The 24,204-nt window shown below is 46.6% G+C and overlaps 2 protein-coding genes across 5 annotated transcripts in view; one reads left to right on the top strand and one right to left on the bottom strand.

Moving 5' to 3' along the window:
- Positions 1-24,204, bottom strand: part of CBS (cystathionine beta-synthase) — a 225,327-nt gene that overhangs the window by 138,802 nt on the left and 62,321 nt on the right. The window lies entirely within an intron of this gene.
- Positions 1-24,204, top strand: part of PKNOX1 (PBX/knotted 1 homeobox 1) — a 70,024-nt gene that overhangs the window by 21,839 nt on the left and 23,981 nt on the right. For 2 of the 4 annotated variants that reach the window (XM_058427901.1, XM_032175512.2), the window contains exons 2-4: positions 15,855-15,961; positions 19,050-19,177; positions 21,630-21,801. In XM_058427901.1, the coding sequence (XP_058283884.1) occupies positions 15,911-15,961; positions 19,050-19,177; positions 21,630-21,801 (351 nt within the window). In that variant the 5' untranslated portion in view covers positions 15,855-15,910. Of the gene's footprint in view, positions 1-6,405; positions 7,399-12,076; positions 12,499-15,854; positions 15,962-19,049; positions 19,178-21,629; positions 21,802-24,204 lie in introns of those variants that run through there. The other 2 variants (XM_032175513.2, XM_032175514.2) reach the window with 2 other exon arrangements.

Raw genomic sequence — 24,204 nt, 5'->3', positions numbered from 1 at the left:
TTTTTTTTTTTTTTTTTGAGACAGAGTCTCGTTCTGTTGCCCAGGCTGGAGTGTAGTGGTGCAGTCTGGGCTCACTGCAGCCTCCGCTTCCCGGGTGCAAGTGATTCTCCTGGCTCAGCCTCCAGAGTAGCTGGGATTACAGGCACGCGCCACCATGCTCGGCTAATTTTTGTATTTTTAGTAGACACAGGGTTTCACCATGTTGGCCAGGCTGGTCTCAGACTCCTGACCTCAGGTGATCCACCCGACTCAGCCTCTCAAAGTGCTGGGATTACAGGCGTGAGCCACTGCGCCCAGCCTTTTTTTTTTTTTTTAAGGCAAGGCAGGGTCTCCCTTTGTCACCTAGGCTGGAGTACAGTGGTATGATCACGGCTCACTGCAGCCTCGACCTCCCGGACTCAAGTGATCCCCCTGCCTCAGCCTCTCAAGCAGCTGAGACTACAGACATGTGCCACCACACCCAGCTAAATTTTTTGATTTTTAGTAGAGATAAGGTCTTACTGTGTTTCCCAGGCTGGTCTTGAACCCCTGAGCTCAAACGATCCTCCCACCTCAGCCTCCCAAAGTGCTGGGATTACAGGCAGGAGCCACTGCACCCGGCCTCTTAGCTCTTTTAAGGGTAACCTGGCTACTCACAGACCCTTTATTTCCCCATTTACATTTGAGAGCAGTTTTATTTTATTTTATTTACTTTTGAGGAAGTTTGATTGAGATTATATCTGCATGATTTATTATTTATTTATTTATTTGAGACAGAGTCTTGCTCTGTCGCCCAGGCTGGAGGGCAGTGGCGTGATCTTGGCTCACTACAACCTCCACCTCCCGGATTCACGTAATTCTCCTGCCTCAGCCTCCCGAATAGCTGGGATTACAGGCATGCGCCTCCACGCCCGGCTAATTTTTTTTGTATTTTTAAGTAGAAACGGGATTTCACCATGTTGGCCAGGCTGGTTTCGAACTCCAGACCACAAGTTGATCCGCCCACCTCAGACTCCCAAAGTGTTAGGATTACAGGTGTGAGCCACTGCGCTCGACCATATCTGCATGATTTATAGATAATAACATTTACTGAGAAAACCAGTGGAATCTCCATAAACTGTTAGAACCACAGCAGGATCCAGAACATTTGCCAGATACAAGGTCAGTCTGCACAAACCAGTGATACTTCTACTGGCAACCCACCAGAAAGTGTAACTGCTTTTGAAATGGTAACCAGAAAACCCATCAAGTGTTTAGGAATTAATCTAAGAAAACCTCCAGAAAGAAGACCAGCAGACTTAATCATGGACGAAGGTGCGGGTCTGATAAATAAGGAAGATCCCGTGCTCATGGAGGGGGGATGATCTGTTGTTATAAAGATGTCATTTTTCCCCAAATGAGTCCATAGATACATTTAAAAAGTGTTATAAAGTTGATCAAGTATGGCGGCTCATGCCTGTAATCCCAGCACTTTAGGAAGCTGAGGCAGGAGGAGCGCTTGAGCCCAGGAGTTTGAGACCAGCCTGGGCAGCATAGTGAGACACCGTCTCTGTAAAAAATACAAAAATTAGCTGGGCTTGGTGACACATGCCTGTAGTCCTAGCTACTAAGGAGGCTGAGGTGGGAGGATCGCTTGAGCCTGGGAAGTTGTGGCTACAGTGAGCCATGAATGTACCACTGCATTCCAGCATGGGTGACAGAGTGAGACCCTGTCTCAGAATAAAATAAATTGATTCTTGACAGCAGAGACGTTGTTTTGTTTGCTGCTCTATCCTCAGCACTGAGAACAGCCAGGCATAAAGAAGACATTCAGTAAATATGTGTGGAGTGAGCGAAGGGCTCGGTGAAGTGTGTGTGGAGTTGTATGCCCTGCCTTCTCTCTTTCCCACTGTGCCTCGTGTGTTGTGATCGCACGATGGATGAGTGCAGTCGACTTCCCTGTTCCCTGTCGATGGATGGGTAGGTTTGTTTCCAGTTTTTGTTATTGTGAATAAAAAACACCTTTAGCATCTAGATTTTCTTGCTAAAAGTTTTTAATGCCCTTTAAAATGAGGCTTTGACACAGAAAAGATTAAGGTTATTTTAAAATCAACATTTATTAATGTAGAGAGTTACAGGCTTGGTTTTCCTCTATTTTATATAGAAGTTGCTAATTTTATTCTCTTTATAAAGTTTAGAATATTTTTTTTGAGGCAGGGTCTTGCTCTGTCACCCACGCTGGCATGCAGTGGCCTGATCTCAGCTCACCGCAACTTCCGCCTCTCTGGCTCAAGCCTTCCTCCCTCCTCAGCCCCCCAAGTAGCTGGGACTATAGGCACAACACCACACCCAGCTAATTTTTGTATTTTAATAGCAATGGGGTCTCACCATGTTGACGAGGCTGGTCTCAAACTCCTGGCCCCAAGTGATGTACCTGCCTCAGCCTCCCAAAGTGCTGGGATTACATGTGTGAGCCACCATGCCCAGCCAAATTTAGTAAGTTTTAACTTTCACCTTTAAGACAGCCTTTGAACAACTTAAATTTTATATATATATATATGCACTTTTTTTTTTTTTTTGAGACGGAGTCTTGCTCTGTCACCCAGGCTGGAGTGCAGTGACACAATCTCAGCTCACTGCAGCCTCCGCCTCCCGGGTTGAAGGAATTCTCCTGCCTCAGCCTCCTGAGGAGCTGGAATTACAGACACTGCACCCAGCCAATTTTTGTATTTTTAGTAGAGACAGGGTTTCACCATGTTGGCCAGTCTGGTCTCTAACTCCTGACCTCAAGTGATCCAACCGCCTCAGCCTCCCAAAGTGAGCCACCAGGCCCAGCCCAAATATAAAATTTTTGATGATACTTCCATTTACAACTTAAATACCCTTATACATTATAAGCACTGTGTATATCTGACCATACAAGTAAAACCTTCTTAAGTAAATCTGATGATTTAAAATTATTGGCCAGGAGCAGTGGCTCACGCCTGTGATCCCAGCACTTTGGGAGGCCGAGGCGGGCGGATCACTTTAGGTCAGGAGTTCGAGATCAGCCTGGCCAATATGGTGAAACCCTGGCTCAACTAAAAACACAAAAATTAGGCCAGGCGTGGTGGCTTACACCTGTAATCCCAGCACTTTGGGAGGCCGAGGGAGGCAGATCACGAGGTCAGGAGTTCAAGACCAGCCTGGCCAGCATGGTGAAACCCCATCTCTACTAAAAATACAAAAATTAGCTGGGCATGGTGGCAGGCGCCTGTAATCCCAGCTACTCAGGAAGCTGAGGGAGGAGAATTGCTTGAACCCAGGAGGCAGAGGTTGCAATGAGCTGAGATCATGCCATTGCACTCCAGCGTGGGGAACAGAGTGAGACTCTGTCTCAAAAAAACAAACAAACAAAACACCCACAAAAATTAACCAGGCATGGTGGTGGGTGCCAGTAATCCCAGCTACTCGGGAGATTGAGGCAGGAGAATCACTTGAACCCGGGAGGCGGAGGTTGCAGTGAGCTGAGATCCTGCTACTGTACTCCACTGAAGCTAAAGACTAAAATATTAAAACCTAAGCCATTCATAGGGGCTAAAGACACTAAGGCAATAATGAAATTGTCTCCGATGAGTAGGGCTTCCCTTCCGGGGCCTCCCCCAGCCCCTCTACCGTACCTCCTTTCTTAGTCTCCCTGGACTGCATGGCCGCTGGCTTCCCCTTCCCACTCATTCCTCTGATCTGGGCAAAGGAAAACACCACCACCTGGTGGGATTCAGCCCGTCTGTCAATATCGGCTTCCTTTCTGAAAAACTTTCCCTATTCCTCCAGAATGCTTAAAAGTATTAAGACGCCAGCCTGTTAAGTTCTGTCCATTTTTCATGTTTTTGTCGGCCTTTAAAGTCACAACACTAAAGCTTATATTCTTAGGGTGGTTTTGAGACGAGCATAAGTTTTTTTTTTTTATGGCTGAGGTACATACGGTCAGACTGCTCTCCAAACCTGTTACACCACCATGTGATCCATAGCACTGACTCCTGCGGAGTTCTAGATTTGACTTCATCTTTGCTAGCAGAGAGCATTACTTTTGTTTTAAATTTAATAATTGCGACATAGAAAAGGATATATTATTTTAATTTTTTAATTTCTTCAATTACTAGCAAGTTCTATTTCTGTAAGTGAAGGTTGGACAGTTGTGTCTTCCTCACTTTAGTCTGGACAGAGCTCTTAAGGTGACAAGGAACTTTAATAAATGATGTGTCTTCTTTTATTGGGTGAAACTAGAACTAAGTCAACAAACTAGAAATAAAATCACTGTGTGTCATGCTTAAACACTGTGGTATTATAGTACATTGGATTGGTAATTCTTTGGGAATTTAGAACCCCATGTTATGTTAAGTAGTTAAGACACTGAGTTTGAAGATCAGAGAAACTTATTTTTTTGTGTGGAAGCGGGGAAAGGAATAGAGATCAATCGATTATCTCTAAATCTCAGGTCAGCCTTTGGTTTTTATGTAATGCCAAGAAAAGCAGTTTTTGATGAAGATGAACCTGCTGAGCCCTCATCCTTCAGTTAGATGCTTTTAGTTCTTTTCCCATTAGCCACAGATTTCACTTAGTCACATGCTGTCTTGGGCCTGCCTGTATCTGAGTTGGTTGACAGAGGTCCTGCCCTCAGCACAAGATTGTCACCCGAAGCCTCAGAAGTTGTGCTGGGATGAACCTTGTAAATTCTACTGGAAACCATTTGCCTGATTGCAGGAACCAGTTGGTTTTACTACCAGAATGTGGTTTATCCTTTTGCTGGAGAGTGGAATTTAGCAAGGAGCTCCACAAATTATAGTAATGAATTTATAAATGGCTCTTCTACATGAACAGCGCCTTCCTGAGTGGGCAGAGCCATCTATGGCAGCTCCTCTCTGGCCTCTTTGGGGTCTGGTAAGAGGGCCGGCCACCTATTTTTACTCAACAATATATGTTAGTCCTAAAGAGTTGCCTTTTTCTCTTTTAATTCCTTGCATAGAATTTCCTTGATCTGTTGTAGGGAAAACACATTTTCAAAGCTTTTGAGGCAAATGTGAAGGTTTTGCTTTAGAGTGATTATACCAATATGTATCAGATAAAGAAGTTTTTATTTTTTATTTTATTTATTTTTTTGAGACAGAGTCTTGCTCTGTTGCCCAGGCTGGAGTGTAGTGGTGTGATCTCGGCCCACTGCAGCCCCCTCATCCTGGGTTCAAGCTACCCTCCTGCCTCAGCCTCCTGAGTAACTGGGATTACAGGTGCCTGCCACTACACCCAGCTACTTTTTTTTTGTATTTTTAGTAGATACGGGGTTTCACCATGTTGGCCAGACTGGTCTTGAACTCCTGGCCTCAAGTGATCCACCCACATTGGCTTCCCAAAATGCTAGGATTACAGGCATGTGCCACCGTACCTGACTGTTTTAACCAGTTTTGTTAGAAGGACTACCAATCTATACATTTTGAAATTCTGACTTTTCCCTCATATTATGAACATTTTGAAAGACAGTCTGAGAGTAGAATCTTGATTATCTGCCACCTAGATTCAACAGTTGTTATTTATGTTTATATTTTTGTTGACCCATTTGAAAGTAAGTTTTGAATATCGTGGTCATACAACTAAATATTGTAGCACGTACTTCTCAAAATGATGATATTTATGCTGTGAGCTTACAGCTTTATCACACCATCAAAATAACACTCAGTCTCTAATAGAATATAATACTCTATATTCACATCTCCTCAAATTTCCTTAAGTTGTTTTTTACAGTGTTTGTTTTTGAAACCAAGATCACATACCACATTTGGTTGTTGTTTCTTTTCTTTTCTTTTTCTTTTCTTTTTTTTTTTTTTTTTTTTTTGAGACGGAGTCTTGCTCTGTCGCCCAGGCTGGAGTGCAGTGGCGCGATCTTGACTCACTGCAGCCTCCGCCTCCCGGGTTCAAGCGATTCTTCTACCTCAGCCTCCCCAGTAGCTGGGATTACAAGTGCCTGCCACCATACCCGGCTGATTTTTGTATTTTTAGTAGAGACGAGGTTTTACCATGTTGGCCAGGCTGGTCTCGAACTCCTGACCTCAGGTAATCCACCTGCCTCAGCCTCCCAAAATGCTGGGATTACAGGTGTGAACCACCACACCTGGCCGTTTACTTTTATTTTTGCCAGTTTCTTTATAGAGTGCCTCTCAGTTTGGGTTCCTGGGTGTGTCCTGAGGATTGGACTCACAGCTTGCATTTTAGGAAGGACTGCACAGAAGCCAGTACAGTGTATCCTTTTCATTGCGTCATTGTTTTGCCTTTGTAATTAATAAGTGTCTTGAGCCTGGTGCTGTGGCACATGCCCGTAATTCCAGCAATTTGGGAGGCGGAGGTAGGAGGACAGCTTGAGCCCCAAGAGTTCAAGACCAGCCTGGGCAACAGAATGAGACCCCTGTCTACAAAAAAAAATGCAAAAATTAGCCAAGTATGGTGGCGTGTGCCTGTAGTTCTAGCTACTCAAGAGACTGAAGTGTGAAGATTGCTTTAACCTGGGAGGTTGAGGCTGCAGTGAGCCAGAGTCTTGCCACTGCATTCCAGCCTGGGAATAGAGCAAGAACCCATCTCAAAAAAATAAAAAATGAAATGTATCTTGTGGCAGGTACTTTGAGATTATGTACATTTCCTGTTTCTCATACTTTCACAAACTAGTGTTAGCATCCATTGATGATTCCTGTCTGAAATGGCTTACTGTGGTGGTTGCCAAATGGTGATGTTTGAAAGCTGTCGTCATCCTCTACACATTAGAGAACTCTTGTATTTTAGAGCTTTTTCTTCTCCGCATCTATTCATTTATGTATTTATATTTTTAAAGAAAAACTTATTCTGACCCTTATTAAAGATGGCAAGGCACTTAGTGCTTTGGGAGGCAAGGCAGGACGATACCTTGAGGCCAGGAGTTTGAGACCAGCCTGGGCAACACAGTGAAACCTCATGTCTACAGAAAATTTTAAAAATTAGCCAAGTGTGGTGGTGAGAGCCTGTAGTCCTAGCTCCGTAGGAGGCTGAGGCAGGAGGATCACTTGAGTCCAGGGGTTCGAGGCTGCAGTCAGTGCACCATGATTGCACCACTGTACTCCAGCCTAGGTGACAGAGCAAGACCTTGTCTCAGAAAAACAAGACAAAGGGCAGGTTGTTCAGGATGATTGTGATAGGTATAGGGACTGCTGCAATGGGATTGTATAGTGGGGGAGACCTAGGAGCAGGAGTGGGGGCCATGGACGGAAAATTACTAAGAGGAAGCATCAGGGTGAAGGGGGTTCTGGCTGAACTGACCTAACAGGATTCTTGTGGAAGGCAGGCCAGGGAAGGCCGCTAGCATCACTCCTCTGGACCATAAACACTCTGGGAGTCCCGAACTCTCCCGAGCAGTGCACTGGCGCCAGCGTTCCAGATGTGTGTGTAAGTCCATCATCCTTTAACCAAGTTTGCTTAGAAAGCCTAGATGATGAGACTTAAAAATGGAGTCTCACCATGGACAATTCTCATAAAGAATTGTCTCCCAACAGTGGCTGACTGTGTTGTGGCTGTATTGTTATAGACCTTCTCAGATGTGTTTGCTGCAAATTTTGTTTAGTTGGAACTCCTTGGAAGCTAGCACAACTACATAGAAACCCATATAAGTTAGCCACCATGCTCAGCTAATTTTTTAAAAAAATTTTTGTAGAGATGGGGTCTCATTCTGTTGCCCAGGCTGGTCTTGAACTCCTGGGCTCAAGTGATCCTCCCACCTCGGCCTCCCAAAGTACTGAGATTACAGGTGTGAGCCTCTGTACTCAGCTAATTTAGCTAGTTTTTGTATTTGATTTTTTTTTTTTTTTTTTTAGAGTCTCTGTCATCCCGGCTGGAGTGCAGTGGCACGATCTCGGCTCACTGCAACCTTTGCCTCCCGGGTTCAAGCGATTTTCTTGCCTCAGCCTTCCAAGTAGCTGGGACTACAGGCATGTGCCACCATGCCCAGCTAATTTTTGTATTTTTAGTAGAGATGGGGTTTCGCCATTTTGGTCAGGCTGGTCTCGAATTCCTGACCTCAGGTGATCCTCCCACCTCAGCCTCCCAAAGAGCTGGAATTACAGGCATGAGCCATAACACCTGGCCCCATATGCTGTTTATTTCATTTTTCCCAAGCAAACTAGGACTTAGAGATGGTTTCACAAAGCCCTGCTGACTCATTTTCAACACCTCTCCACAGGACTAGTGCTATGCATCAGCAGACGCTGCCTCTGTGGGGATGGAGGTTGACTCAGACACCAAACCTGGCCTCGGGAGCCTTATGTTCCAGCAATCACTTGACTAACAATCATAAAAATTAAAATCGTAAAATATTTTGTCAACTGTGCATCAGCCAAACAAAAAAAAAAATTAAAATTGCCTAAAGTGGAACAAGGAGATATGGGATGAAGTCAAGCAAATTATGTGTCCAAAAATGTATAATGTCAGTGATTAGCTTCAGGAAGCATTTGTATTTAGTGCCTATTGACATCAGAGACAGTGCTAGTAATTGGGGATGCAGCAAGACGGGCCCCTGGCCCTTAAAGAACTTGTAGTCCAAATAAACAACTGAAATACTGTGGCGCTGAGCAGAGGGTGCTGTATGAGGGCCCAGCAGGGACAAACTTAACCCCAGTGTGGGCGAGATTCATCAGGAAGGCTTTCTGGAGAAGGTGATGTGGGCGATGCATGTTCCCCACCTAGCCATGCCGAGAGGGAAGTGTGTCTGGGGAGGACCCAGGGGCGGGAGAGAACCTGGCATGCTGGGGAAGCTAAATGTGGTGACTGGTTTGTTTATACAACTTGGATTGTGGAAGGGGGTCAGTGAGGGGATGCTGATGCCTGAGGGTGAGGGTTAGGCAGAGGCAATTTTAAGCATGTGAGTCACATGATCAGATTTCCATTTTAGAAAGCTTAGAGAATGGGTCTACTCAGGTAGCTCACACCTTGTATTGTCCATTTTCATGCTGCTGATAAAGACCTACCCAAGACTAGGCAATTTACAAAAGAAGGAGGTTTAATTGGACTTACAGTTCCACATGGCTGGGGAAGCCTCACAATCATGGTAAAAGGCAAGGAAGAGCAAGTCATGTCTTACATGGATGGCAGCAGGCAAAGAGAGGAGCATGTGTGCAGGGGAACTCCTCTTTTTAAAACCATCAGATCTTGTGGGACTTATTCATTATCATGAGAACAGCACAGAAAAGACTTGCCCCCATGATTCAGCTACTTCCCACCAGCTCCCTCCCATAACATGTGGGAATTCAAGATGAGATTTGGGTGGGGACACAGCCAACCATATCATTGCGCCCCTGCCCCCTCCCAAATCTCACAATCACATTTCAAAACCAATCATCCCTTCCCAACAGTCCCCCAAAGTCTTAACTCATTTCAGCATTAACTCAAAAAGTCCACAGTCCGACGTCTCATCTGAGACAAGGCAAGTCCCTTCCACTTATGAGCCTGTAAAATCAAAAGTAGGTTAGTTACTTCCTAAAGACAGTGGGGGTACAGGCATTGGGTAAATACAGCCATTTCAAATAGGAGAAATTGGCCAAAACAAAGAGGCTACAGTCCTGTGCAAGTCTGAAATCCAGCAGGGCAGTCAAATCTTAAAGCTCCAAAATGATTTCCTTTGACTGCATGTCTCACATCTAGGTCACGCTGATGCGAGAGGTGGGTTCCCTTGGTCCTGGGCATCTCCGCCCCTGTGGCTTTGCAGGATACAGGCTCCCTCCCAGCTGCTTTCATAGGCTGGCATTTAGTGTCTGCAGCTTTTCCAGGTGCATGGTGCAAGCTGTCAGTAGATCTACCATTCTGGGGTCTGGAGGACAGTAGCTCTCTTCTCACAGCTCCACTAGGCAGTGCCCCAATAGGTACTCTGTGTGAGGCCTCCAGTGCCACATTTCCCTTCCATACTGTCCTAGCAGAAGTTCTCCATGAGAGCCCCCCCTTGCAGCCAATGTCTGCCTGGACATCCAGGCATTTCTGTATATTTTCTGAAATCTAGGCGGAGTTTCCCAAACCTCAATTCTTGACTTCTGTGCACTCACAGGCCCAATGCCACATGGAAGCTGCCAAGGCTTGAGGTACCCTCTGAAGCCAAGGCCCGAGCTCTACATTGGCCCCTTTCAGCCATGGCTGGAGCGGCTGGGATGCAGGGCACCAAGTCCCTAGGCTGCACACAGCACAAGGACCCTGGGCCTGGCCCATGAAACCAGTTTTTTCATCTAGGCCTCTGGGCCTGTGATGGGAGGGGCTGCCATGAGGACTTCTGACATGCCCTGGAGACATTTTCCCCTTTGTCTTGGGGATTAACATTAGGCTCCTCATTACTTATGCAAATTTCTGCAGCCAGCTTGAATTTTTTCTCAGGAAATGGGATTTTCTTTTCTTTTTCTTTTTACTTTTGGAAGGGAGTCTCACTCTCGCCCAGGCTGGAGTGTGGTGGTGCATCTTGGTTCACTGCAACCTCTGCCTCCCGGGTTCAAACAGTTCTCCTGCCTCAGCCTCCTGAGTAGCCGGGATTACAGGCGTGCACCACCACGCCTGGCTAATTTTCATATTTTTAGTAGAGACGGGGTTTCTCCATGTTGGTCAGGCTGGTCTCAAACTCCTGACCTCATGATCTTCCTTCCTCAGACTCCCAAATTGCTGAGATTACAGGCGTGAGCCACTGCTCCCGGCTGGGATTTTCTTTTCTATCACATTGTCAGGCTGCAAATTTTCCAAACTTTCATTCTCTGCTTACTTTATAAAACCGAATGCTTTCAACAGCACCCAAGTCACCTCTTGAATGCTTTGCTGCTTAGAAATTTCTTCCACCAGATACCCTAAATCATCTCTCAAGTTCAGAGTTCCACAAATCTCTAGGGTGGGGGCAAAATGCTGCCAGTCTCTTTGCTAAAACATAACAAGTCACCTTTGCTCCAGTTCCCAACAAGTTCCTCATCTCCGAGACCTCCTCAGCCTGGACTTTACTGTTCATATAATTATCAGCATTTTTGTCAAAGCCATTCAACAAGTCTCTAGGAAGTTCCAAACTTTCCCACATTTTCCTGTCTTCTTCTGAGCCCTCCAAACTGTTCCACCCTCCGCCTCTTACCCAGTTCCAAAGTCACTTCTACATTTTTGGGTATCTTTTCAGCAACACCCCACTCCTGGTACCAATTTACAGTGTTAGTCCATTTTCATGCTGCTGATAAAGACATACCCAAGACTGGGCAGTTTTCAAAAGAAGGAGGTTTAATGGAGTTACAGTTCCACATGGCTGGGGAAGCCTCACGATCATGGCGGAAGGCAAGGAAAAGCAAATTATGTCTTACATGGATGGCAGCAGGCAAAGAGAGGAGCGCATGTACAGGGGAATTCCTCTTTTTAAAACCATCAGATCTCATGTGAGACTTATTCACTATCACGAGAACAACATGGGAAAGACTTGCCCCCATGATTCAATTACCTCCCACTGGTCCCTCCTACAACACGTGGGAATTCAAGATGATATTTGGGTGGGGACACAGCTAAACCATATCACGCCTGTAATCCAGCACTTTGGGAGGCTGAGGCAGGAGAATTGCTTGAGCCCAGGAATTCAAGACCAGCCTGAGCAACATAGCGAGACTTCATCTCTACAAAAAATAAAAAAAAGTTAGCCAGCATGGTGGTGTGGGCCTGTAGTTCCTGCTGTTTGGGGGGCTGTGGTGGGAGCATCTCTTTTTTTTTTTTTTTTTTTTTTTTTTTTTTTTTTTTTTTTTGTTTTTGTTTTTGAGATGGAGTCTCACTCTGTCGCCCAGGCTGGAGTGCAGTGGTGCAGTCTCGGCTCACTGCAAGCTCCGCCTCCCGGGTTCATGCCATTCTCCTGCCTCAGCCTCTCTGAGTAGCTGGGACTACAGGCATCCGCCACCACGCCCGGCTAATTTTTTGTATTTTTAGTAGAGACGGGGTTTCACCATGGTCTCGATCTCCTGACCTCGTGATCCACCTGCCTCGGCCTCCCAAAGTGCTGGGATTTTACAAGCGTGAGCCACCGCGCCTGGCCTCTTTTTTCTTTTTTTTTTTTTGAGATGGAGTCTTGCTCTGTCACCCAGGCTGGAGTGCAGTGGCACAATCTCAGCTCACTGCAAGCTCCGCCTCCTGAGTTCACTCCATTCTCCTGCCTCAGCCTCCCAAGTAGCTGGAACTACAGGCGCCCGCCACAACACCCTGCTAATTTTTTGTATTTTTAGTAGAGATGGGGTTTCACCATGTTAGCCCAGGATGTTCTCGATCCCCTGACCTCGTGATCCGCCCACCTCGACCTCCCAAAGTGCTGGGATTACAGGTGTGAGCCACCGCGCCCGGCCAAGGGAGCATCTCTTGAGTTCAGGAAGTCGGGGCTGCAGTGAGCTATGATTGCACCACTGCAGTCCAGCCTAGGTGACAGAACAAGAACCTGTCTCTTAAAAAGGGAGAAAAAAAGAAAGCTTGGAGAATGGACTGGAAGAGGGCAAGACTAGAGGCTCATACAACCAGGTAGGAGCCTACTACCACCATCAAGGTATGAGGTGATGGCGCTGAATTGGAGCCACTGCACTGGGGTGCAGGGGAGCAGATGGGAAGTGAAATTGGGGAGAAAGTGGAGATTTGGAGGAGAGCCAGGTTATGGTCAAGGCAGAGACCTGTTAGGAGAGGTTCAGTGACAAGTTTGCAGATGTGTAGGGCCTCTGTAGAACAGTTGCCTTGGGGAAGAGTTCGTGAAGTATTTTCCTCATATTTTAATTGCACATATTCCATTTCATGGGTGGCTGTTATCCGTTATGCCAGGCTTCTGTTGAAAGTGGTTTCCAACCTTTTCTGTTACCAGTGGCTCCCATGCCATGTTGCAAGGGTGTACCTGTGTTGATAGGATTGCCCTGGGCTGTGAGATTGCTCAGTCACAGCCTTCTCCTTGCAGGCTCTCCCGCTCATCGGCAGCAACCTCAGCCCCACTCTTCCTTGGCACTCAGCCTCCTCTTCCTTGGCACTCAGCTGTCCTTGCTGTGGCTGGCGCTCCCACATCCTTGGTCCTCCTTCTCCACGTGGCTTTGGGGGCACCACCTGGTTCTTTTGTTGTCCCATGGCAGTTCTTCCTGTGCTGTGTCCTCCTGTCTCCCTGAGCTCCAGACTGTCTTCTAGCACAGGCTGTTCTCTCTCTTCCTGGATGGTCTCATAAAGTCTTAAGGCTTTAAACACATTAAATATCTAAAAATAAAGTTGGCCAGGCTCAGTGGCTCATGCCTGTAATCCCAGCCCTTTGGGAGGCCGAGGCGGATGGATCACAAGGTCAGGAGATCTAGACCATCCTGGCTAACACGGTGAAACCCCATCTCTACTAAAAATACAAAAAATTAGCCAGACGTAGTGGCAGGCGCCTGTAGTCCCAGCTACTCAGGAGGCTGAGGCAGGAGAATGGCATGAACCTGGGAGACGGAGCTTGCAGTGAGCCGAGATCGCGCCACTGCACTCCAGCCTGGGCGACAGAGCAAGACTCCATCTCAAATAAATAAATAAATAAATAAAAATAAAAATAAAGGTTTAGCCACCCACCCTTGCAGATTTATTTTTAGTATTGTAGGGACAGGGTCTTGCTATGTTGCCCGGGCTGGTCTTGAACTCCTGAACTCAAGTGGTCCTTCCACATCAGCTCTTAAAGTCCTGGGATTACAGGCGTGAACCACCATGTCCAGTTAGACATATCTTTTTGGAGGACACAGTTACCCTCTACATGTACTAACTATACTTTGATGGTGGCCAAATCTGTGTTTCTAGGCCAGACTCCCTTGCTCAGAGTTTTAATGTAGGTGTCTGACAAGCATCTCAAACTTAAAATGTCCCAACATACCCTCCCCTCCCAGGCCACAGAAGCTGCTCCCATTGACTGTGGCCCCACTCTTGTACCCATTGACTGCACCTCTTCTCTTGTACTCATTGACTGTGCCCCCTCCCTTGTATCCATAACTTTGCCTCCTCCCTTTTACCCCATTGACTGTGTGCCTCCTGTGCCCTTTGACTGTACCCCCTTAATGGCTCCAGAATGATGCTGTTGAGGGTGAGTCCCAGCTCAGCCTCTGGCCATCTTGGTGGCTGAGGCCACATTGCTCAGACTTCTCAGGTGTAAGTGACATCACAGCAGTGCCTCCCCTGGATGTTGTGAGGGCAGATTGCACTAAGATGGTTCAATGTGCTCAGGAGGTGACCTGGCTGCTGCCACGGCTACCGCTGTTCGCACCGGACTCCTTTTTCCTTTTTCTTTCATTTGTTTGTTTTTGGAGATGGAGTCTTGCTGTGTCACCCAGGCTGGAGTGCAGTGGCACGATCTTGGCTCACTGCAACCTCTGCCTCCTGGGTTCAAGCGATTCTACTGCCTCAGCCTCCCAAGTAGCTGGGACTATAGGCGCATGCCACCATGCCCAGCTAATTTTCATATTTTTAGTAGAGACAGGGTTTCACTACATTGGCCAGGCTGGTCTCACACTCCTGACCTTGTCATCCATCCACCTCGGCCTCCGAAAGTGCTGGGATTACAGGCGTGAGCCACTGCCCGGCTCCTTGTTCCTTTGAACTCTCTCTCTCAGGACAGGATGGTAGTCCTTCCGCATCCGGCAAGGCTTGGACAGGATTTCTTTCCATTTAACACTGTCTCCTAAAGTGCTGCTTTCCTTGGGGAACTGTGCTGTTCTTGCTAGTGCAGAACAAGTGGCACAACTGCCCTTGACCTCCACATGACCTTCTCAGGGCAGCCTAGACTCTAAATGTCTGTGACCTGCACCAGCAGTGGCGAGGCCGTGCGGGCCGCGGTCCAGCCCGGCTGCTCTCCCCCACTCCGCAGTGCTTTTCCACACCCACACTGCAGGTGCTGGTCGCGTTCCTGCTCCATCCTTCCAGCACAGAAGTGGCATTTTGCGGTTTTCTGTTGTCATGAAGCAAGTGCGCCACCACTTACCTGTCTTATGTGCGTGTGTTTATGAGCATGCCCATCTCAGTCTCCCTGAGCGCCTCTTTTCCGCCCCTGTCTCAGGCCTCTGTGTTAGCCATTCCCTCTCTTTGAAACACACCAAACTCCCTGATCTCAGCGTGTCTATCCAGTCTCGGCCTAACAGCATCTTCCCAGCGAGGCCTGGGAAAGCAGCCCAGGCCCCCTCTCACTTCACCCTGTGCCCATTCTTGACCCTGTGTATTGTGTCTCCCCCTTGCCTGGTTTGTGTCAGGAAGGCAGAGGCCTTGCCTGTCCTGCTCACTGCCGCACCCCAGGCCCAGGATGCTGCCTGGCATGGGCAGGCATTGACTTGATATTAGCTGGGCAGTGAATGACAGGGGCTGAAAATATAATAGCAAGTCAGGGCCTAGCACAGGAAAATAAGTGATTGCTACGTAAGTGAAGGGTTGCTAATAGGATTTGGGTCATAACATACTGTTAAGGATAATTTTTTTGTTCTCTACATGTAAAAATGTGTATTTTAAAAAATTGGATGTTATGGGCCTGGCGCGGTGGCTCATGCCTGTAATCCCAGCACTTTGGGAAGCCGAGGCGGGCGGATCTCCTGAGGTTGGGAGTTCGAGACCAGCCTGACCAACATGGAGAAACCCCGTCTCTACTAAAAATACAAAATTATCTGGGCATGGTGGCACGTGACTGTAATCCCAGCTACTAGGGAGACTGAGGCAGGAGAATCACTTGAACCTGGGAGGCGGAGGTTGAGGTGAGCCGAGATCGCGCCATTGCACTCCAGCCTGGGCAGCAAGGGCGAAACTCGGTCTCAAAAAAAAAAAAAAAATTGGATGTTGTGGAATGAGGGAGACAAAAATGCTCTACGACTATTAACTGATGCTTTTCTGGTTTTGTTCTCCAGACACCATTTGCTTTTCACTCAAGATGATTTGATGTCTTATAAAACTCTGATGAACCATGATGGCTACACAGACATTAAGTATAGACAGCTATCAAGATGGGCAACAGGTGAGCTTGAACTTGATTCTGCATTCTAATTACAAATCAGCCTGGCACTCAAGCATGGACATTCCTTTGTATACTTGCAATTCAATTGCCATGAGGTTGCATGCTCAATGTTAGTGTGTTACGCATTTATTATACATTCGTGTTCAGAAAAATAAGCCATAGAATAATACTATCTCCTTAACTGATACCAAGATTGCCAGGAATCTTGACTTCCCTAAGTCATATGACAGTTTCTTGGGAATTTACCTTTTTAATGTCAGTGTTAATTAGCACTGTTACTTTGAAAGAAAACCCGATTGGTTTTCATGATGACAGGTTCCCATGTTGACTGGTGACTTTTCTGAGTGTCTAACTGTATCCGCTTTTGAATGGGAATCTTGTAGCCTCGTCTCCCCAGCTGCAGGCATGAGAGGGGCTGTCCCAGTAATGAATTTGCAGGGCCCCAGTGCTCCATCTTTGTACCTTGCTCATGCTTGGATGGTTGTGCCATACACGGGCAGCTCTCCATTGCCCTCCCACCATAGATGAGACTTTGTTCTCCTGGAAGCTATGGTGTTTTGTGCTTTTGAGGATCTGAGTGTTTTGTGTTCTGTGACCTGAATGAATTGAGAAGCCGGTGGATCGAGGCTTGACTGAGGCCCTTGCCGTCTTTCTTGGCCTGCGATCTTGTTAAAACACTGTGTTCTGAACCCACTGGCATTTGGCTCATCATCCCACTGACTCTGAAGCCAGTGAAGGGATTTGGCCCTGCCCTTTATTTTCCTGCCCAGCAGGCAGGGGCAGTGCAGTGCCCCCCCGCCCAGCTCTCCTCCCCACCTCGAGGACTTCGGTGGCAAGGATCAGGCTCTGGATAACTCACTGGAGCCATGCTGGTGAGGTCTGAGGAGGGGTTAGGAGCTGAGGCACTGGGTCCGCCTTTCTCTGGTGCTTAGTTTTACCAACCAGTCCTTGTTCAGTTCCTGTGGCAGAGATTTTTGTTGGTGGTGGTGGCGGTGGTGGTAGCGTTTTTTGTTGTTGTTTTTTGCTTTGTATAGCAGTGAAAGGAGGGAAATTCTGTGATGTAGTCAGCCTGCTTCCTTAGCCTAGAAGTCCTTAGTCCTTTGGTATTTCCAACTGACTTTTTTTTTTTCTAAAATGCAAATCTAATAGCGTCCCGCCTGGGCTGTCCAGTGGCTCCCTGTGGATTCCTGTGGATTTCATGCCAAGCCCAAGCTGCCCTGTGGCCCGAATCGCCTCGCCCCTCTGGGCCCCAGGCCGCCCCCAGCATCTCTGCCTGGCACATCTTGGGCACCTCTCTGCCTGCCCTGGAGCACCGGTCCTCACTGTTCCCATCACTCTTCTCCCTCCTGCCTGCTAGGTCTTTGCTGCGACCCCACCGCTGCCTCCTGTGCACCAAGGCACGGTGACCACCTCCAACACAGCCTGGGACAGTAGTGCTTGCTACCGGCCACCTCCTCCCAGGCGGCTGTGCCAGGTGCAGATGACACCTGGAACACTGCCCTTTTCATACCGAGTGTTTCTCAGGGCCTGGGAAGTGTTTAGTCAGCATTATTTTAAATAAACACTGAAATATATCTATAGCATAGACCTATCGTAATTATTTTGCCAGTTTTCCAAGGTTGAACATTTAGGTTTCTCTCTTTTCACAATCTTTTTTTTTTTTTTCAAATACTGAAATGAATCTTTTAAGGCTTCTTATTTTTTATTATTTATTTATTTACTTATTTATTTATTTTGAGACGGAGTCTTGCTCTGTTGCCCCGGCTGGAGTGCCGTAGTGTGATCTCAGCTCACTACAACCTCCGTCTCCCAGGTTCAAGCAATTCTCCTGTCTCAGCCTCCTGAGTACCTGCGATTACAGGTGTGTGCCACCACTCCCAGCTAATTTTTTTGTATTTTTAGTAGAGACAGGGTTTCACCATGTTGGCCAGGCTGATTTTGAACCCCTGACCTCAGATGATCCGCCCACCTTGGCCTCCCAAAGTGCTGGGATTATAGGCGTGAGCCACTGTGCCTGGCCTTTTTAAGGCTTTTTATACATGCTGGCAGATCGCCTTACAGAAATACTGTGTCCACTTAGGCTTTATTGCTTTTATTTTTTTTTTTAAGAGAAACTAAAACAGTTTTCCTAATATGTTGTACCATTTAAAGGCAGCAGAATAGAAGTCATCTTATTCCAAAAAACAAGACGTTGGAGGGAAGAGAGCACAGGGCTGGAGGATGTGAGAGGTGTCCTGTGGGGGTGGGCGTTCATGGCTGGCCCCCAGTCTGTCTGGATAGTGGGGATGGCCCCGCTTCCATGAGGTCTCCCCGCCCCCGCTGCCCCAAGTTGCTTCCTCAAGGGACAGAAGCATGGCCAAATCCACCGTGGGAGAAATGGCCCATCCTGGTCCTGAGGAAGCTGAGGTCAGGACAGTCTAATCTGCTGCTCATGGATAACTAGAAGTTTACTTTCACGAAATTTTGTTTTTGTAAACTGATTTTTTTTTTAACGATTTAAATATTTTTTACCTAAATGACAAAGGCATTGCTCGTTTAAAGCAGTTTAAATGATAGTATCTTTTAAGGCTTTAAGTAAACACAGCTGGCCTTTTCCTTTCTGAATATAGTGACATTTTTATGGCTATGTATTGCTGAGGTTTGAGGGTAGATATGGGAGAAGTTCAGCCCTGTCCCAAATACGTAGCATATGGGGTTAGGTTGTGTCTGTGACATGGTAAGAAGACCTTGGACTATTTGTCTATGCTTCTCTGGCTGTAATATTACTACGCGTGAGGAGATATAGCAATAGACGGAGGAGTAGATTGCATGTGTGCCATTCTCTTCATTAGGCCATCGCCAGTGTTATTTTAAAATCATGAGCATTTCACAAACATTGGTTATCTCAGTTCTTCAGCAGTTTGGAAATTTTACCTTTATTTTAAAGCACATTAAATTCAAAACTGTTTTGTTGGTAGTATTCTTTACATATGATTGCAGTCGTACTACTGTCTGGCAGTTCCCCACTCCAACTGCATTCCTGTTGGAGCATGGAATACCTCGTAGTAGTTTGTGTTTGCTAATAAGAATTATCTTCCTCCTTTTACAGATGCAAGTAGTAACAGAGTTAAAGACAGAACAAGATCCAAACTGCTCTGAACCCGATGCAGAAGGAGTGAGCCCTCCCCCTGTGGAGTCTCAGACCCCGATGGATGTGGACAAGCAGGCCATTTATAGGTAGTGCCCGGGGTGCCGGCTGTGGGGGCCTCAGAGGAGTGAGGAGCATCCACAAGTTTGTTAAAAGGAACACTAGAACTAGTAGTGAGGCAGAGTTGTGAGGTGCCATTATGATGTGATAACTGCTCGGCTGAAAATTTTCTCAGATTAAGATGTTATTTCTGGCCAGGTATGGTGGCTCATGCCTGTAATCCCAGCACTTTGGGAGGCTGAGGCGGGTGGATCACTTGAAGTTAAGAGTTCGAGACCAGCCTGGCCAACATAGTGAAACTCCATCTCTACTAAAAATACAAAAATTAGCCAGACATGGTGGCACATGTCTGTAATCCCAGCTACTTGGGAGGCTGAGGCAGGAAAATCACTTGAACCGCGGAGGCGGAAGTTTCATTGAGCTGAGATCGCGCCATTGCACTCCAGCGTGGGCAACAAGAGCGAAACTCTGTCTCTCTCTCTCTCTCTCACACACACACACACACACACACACACACACACACAAAGATGTTATTTCTAATACCTATAAAATTTTAGAATATAAATCTATAAATTTTGTGTAACCTTGCAAAAAGAAATATTCAGGCACAGTTGATTTTACTGAGAATTCTGCCAAACATATAAAGAAGAAAAGAGCAGCAAGTCTGCATAGTCTCTTTCAGGAAGTAGAGGAGGAGGGAAGGCTTCCCAGCTCACTTTATAATTCACATCACTCTGACACTAAGACCAAAGACAATACCAAATAAGGAAAATACAGGCCAATATCCTTCATGAACTTAGATGTAAAAATCATCAATGAAATATTAACAAATCAATTCTAGCAATATGTAAAAAGAATAATACGTAGCGACCAAGTCAAGTTTTTCCTGGGAATATCAGACTGGTTTAGTATTTAAAAGTCAATCAGGCCGGGTGCGGTGGCTCACACCTGTAATCCCAGAACTTTGGAAGACCGAGGCAGGTGGATCACCTGAGGTCAGGAGTTCAAGACCAGACTGGCCAACATGGCGAAACCCTGTCTCTACCAAAAAATACAAATATTAGCCGGGTGTGGTGGCGCATGCCTGTAGTCCCAGCTACTCTGGAGGCTGAGGTGGGAGAATCACTTGAACCCGGTAGGCGGAGGTTACAGTGAGCTGAGATCGTGCCACTGTACTCCAGTCTGGGTGACAGAGTGAGACCCTATCTCAAAAAAAAAATTTTTTTTTAAGTTCAGCATAGAATTATATATAACTCAGCAATTCTACTCCTATGCACATATATACCTAAGACAAATGAAAAAAGTCCACACAAAAACGTGTACATAAATCTTCATAGCAGCACAGCCTATCATGGCCAAAAGCTGGAAACAGTGCCCATGCCCGTCAACTGATGAATGAACAGACACATTATGGCATCTCCATGCAATGCAATAATATTTAGCAGTAAAAGGAATGAAGTGACAGGTGCGGTGGCTCATGCCTGTAATCCCAGGGCTTTGAGAGGCCAAGTCGGGCAGATCACTTTAGGTCAGGAGTTCGAGACCAGCCTGGCCAAAATGGCGAAATCCTGTCTCTACTAAAACAAAAACTAGGCCGGGCGTGGTGGCTCACGCCTGTAATCCCAGCACTTTGGGAGGCTGAGGCAGGTGGATCATCTGAGGTCAGGAGTTTGAGACCAGCCTGACCAACATGGAGAAACCCCGTCTCTACTAAAAATACAAAATTAGCCGAGTCATGGTGGTGCATGCCTGTAGCCCCAGCTACTCCAGAGGCTGAGGCAGGAGAATCGCTTGAACCTGGGAGGCGGAGGTTGTGGTGAACCGAGATCACGCCATTGCACTCCAGCCTGGGCAACAAGAGTGAAACTCCATCTCAAAAAATAAAAAAAATTAGCTGGGCATCATGGCGGGTGCCTGTAGTCCCAGCTATTTGGGGAGGCTAAGTAGGAGAATCGCTTAAACCTGGGAGGCAGAGGTTGCAGTGACCCGAGATCGTGCCACTGCACTCCAGCCTGGGCGACAGAGCGAGACTCCATCTCAAAAAAAAAAAAAAAGAATAAAGTACTGATACCTGTTAAAACACTGGTAAGCCTTGGACGCATTATGCTGAGGGAAACAAGCCAGACACCACGGTCACATGTTATACGATTCCCATTTAGACAAAATGTCTAGAAGAGGCAAATATATAGAGATAGCAAGTAGGTTCTAGTAGGCTGGGGTCTGGGAAAAAATGGAGAATGACTGCTATTGGATACAGGGTTTCTTTGCGGGGATCATGGAAATGTTCCAGAGTTGACAGTGGCAGTGGCTGTGCAACTGTAAAAACCGTTGAATTGCATACTTTAAATGGATGAACTGTGTGGTATGTGAATTTTCACCCAACAGAGGTGTTACATGAAGTAGTGCAGGTGTACACACAAAGACAATCTCATGGAGATGTAGAACGTAAATGGATTTCTTTTTCTTTTCTTTTCTCCTCAGGCATCCACTATTTCCATTATTAGCTTTGTTGTTTGAAAAATGTGAACAATCTACACAGGGCTCTGAAGGCACAACTTCTGCCAGTTTTGATGTAGACATCGAAAATTTTGTAAGAAAGCAAGAGAAGGAAGGGAAACCTTTCTTTTGTGAAGATCCAGAAACTGACAATTTAGTAAGTAAAATAAATTTTATTTTTCAAAATGTGAAATCTGTTCATGAAATTTTAGGCTTCTAAGTAGAACTTTAGACTGCTTGTAGTTCTGCTAAAGGAGAGACTCATACAACTCTAAAAGAATTAATTTTTATGGTGTGTGTAATGTAGATATCCCCAAGTCTTCCAGCCTTCTCTAGGTATCTTTCATTTATTTAGTTTTTATTTTTAAATTTATTTTATTTTTGTAGACACATCTTACTGTGTTGCCCCAGATGGTCTCAAACTCCTGGCCTCAAGCAATCTTCCCTCCTCAGTCTCTCAAGGCCCAACCTACCCTTTCCTTTAAAAATCAAATAAAATAGGCCAGGCGTGGTGGCTCACACCTGTAATCCTGGCACTTTGGGAAGCCGAGGTGGGTGGATCACAAGATCAGGAGTTCGAGACCAGCCTGGCCAACATGGCAAAACCCCATCTCTACTAAAAATACAAAATTAGCCAGGCATGGTGGCACATGCCTGCAGTCCCAGCTACTTAGGAGGCTGAGGCAGGAGAATCGCTTGAACCCAGGAGGCGGAGGTTGCAGTGAGCCAAGATTGTGCCACTGCACTCCAGCCTGGGTGACAGAGCGAGACTCTGTCTCAAAAAATAAAAAAATAAAATAAAATAATTTGAGCCTCCATGCCAAATGGACACGGGGATTCAGTTCTCTGCACAGCGTTTGTAAAGGTCCGTGGGGTTGGGGTGTTCGGGCCGTATGTCTGTGACCTGCGTCTGTCCTTGGTTTATCATGGACGTGGACACAGACTTGAGCTCATTCTCTAAGACAGCTCTGTCTTTTTTTTTTTTTTTTTTTTTTTTGAGACAGAGTCTCACTCTGTTGCCCAGGCTGGAGTGCGGTGGCGTGATCTCAGCTCACTGCAAGCTCTGCCTCCCAGGTTCAAGCCATTCTCCTGCCTCAGCCTCCCGAGTAGCTGGGACTACAGGCGCCCACCACCACGCCCAGCTAATTTTTTTTGTATTTTTAGTAGAGATGGAGTTTCACCATGTTAGCCAGGATACTCTCAATCTCCTGACCTCATGATCTGCCTGCCTCAGCCTCCCAAAGTGCTGGGATTACAGGCGTGAGCCACCGCGCCCAGCGACAGCTCTGTCTTGAGGCTGACAGTGATTTGTGATGCCCTCCTCCCAGGGCCAGGGCTCCAAAATCCAGCATTTTCTGTGCCCTCCAGAGGCAATGGAGAACATCTAGGTTCCAACATCACTGGATTGCTCTGAACGAGCTGCACCTGAGGCACCTGTACAGCGCTGTCAGCTCGGTCTGGGTAGGCCACACTCTCTGGGTCTGCTCTCCTGCCAGAGTGTAACCACGTGTTTACTTCTCAGAGCTGGGTACACAAAGATCTGGCATCAGGGAACCTTCACTGGATTCCCTTCGAGCCATCTTGGTCCCATATCAAAACCCTGGTTAGAGCCTTCAACAGAAAAGGTTTTTGGAAAACTCATTTTTCCTGAATAAATTGCTGAGGTCTTAGTTTTTAAGAAAATTCTCATTATATACTCGATGCTTACCACCAAATAGATTTTGTGGGTGAGTTATCTGACTTGGATCTGTCTCCTCCTCTCTGAGATGAGACTAACAGTGCATGCTCTTTGGGTGAGGATCCCACGCTCTCTCCACCCCTGAGTCTGTGGTCTGCATCCATCTTCCCATTGGCCCACACCTGGCTTGGCCCAGTGAGTACAGCACAGGTGTCCTCTGCACCCCACCAGGCTGGCAGGGCCCCAGGTTCTCCTGACTGGTGAGTGTTTAGCACAGGGCCTAGCAGAGTTTGACACTCCATCATTTTTGTTATTAATTGATTCATTTATTCACTGCATAGATGCCTACGAATTACTACTACCAGATTTACAGGTGAAAGAGATGGGCTTCAGAGTTGCTGATTCATAGGCAACTGGTACTTACGATAATGGCTGCATTGTTGGTATTAGTTATCTATTGCTGTGGGACAAATTACCCCAAAATGTAGTTACTTAATATAAAACTATACAACTTTGGCCAGGCGTGGTGGGTCACGCCTGTAATCCCAGCACTTTGGGAGGCTGAGGCAGGTGGATCACCTGAAGTCAGGAGTTCGTGAACAGCCTGACCAACATGGTGAAACCCCATCTCTACTAAAAATACAAAAATTAGCTGGGCGTGGTGGTGCATGCCTGTAATCCCAGCTACTCAGGAGGCTGAGGCGGGAGAATCACTTGAACCCAGGAGGCAGAGGCCGTAGTGAGCTGAGATCGCACCACTGCACTTCAGCCTCCAGCTTGGGCAACAAGAGTGAAATCTGTCTCAAAAAAAAAAAAAAAACAAAACAAACAAACAAAAATGATATAACTTTTAGAAAAATCGCAAGAGAAAATTTTGAGGAT

Source organism: Hylobates moloch, unplaced genomic scaffold (genome assembly GCF_009828535.3).
Source record: "Hylobates moloch isolate HMO894 unplaced genomic scaffold, HMol_V3 SCAFFOLD_14, whole genome shotgun sequence".
NCBI classification, from domain to species: domain Eukaryota; kingdom Metazoa; phylum Chordata; class Mammalia; order Primates; family Hylobatidae; genus Hylobates; species Hylobates moloch.
Note: the sequence above shows the minus strand (reverse complement) of the source record. Positions and strands in the feature narration are given on the sequence as shown.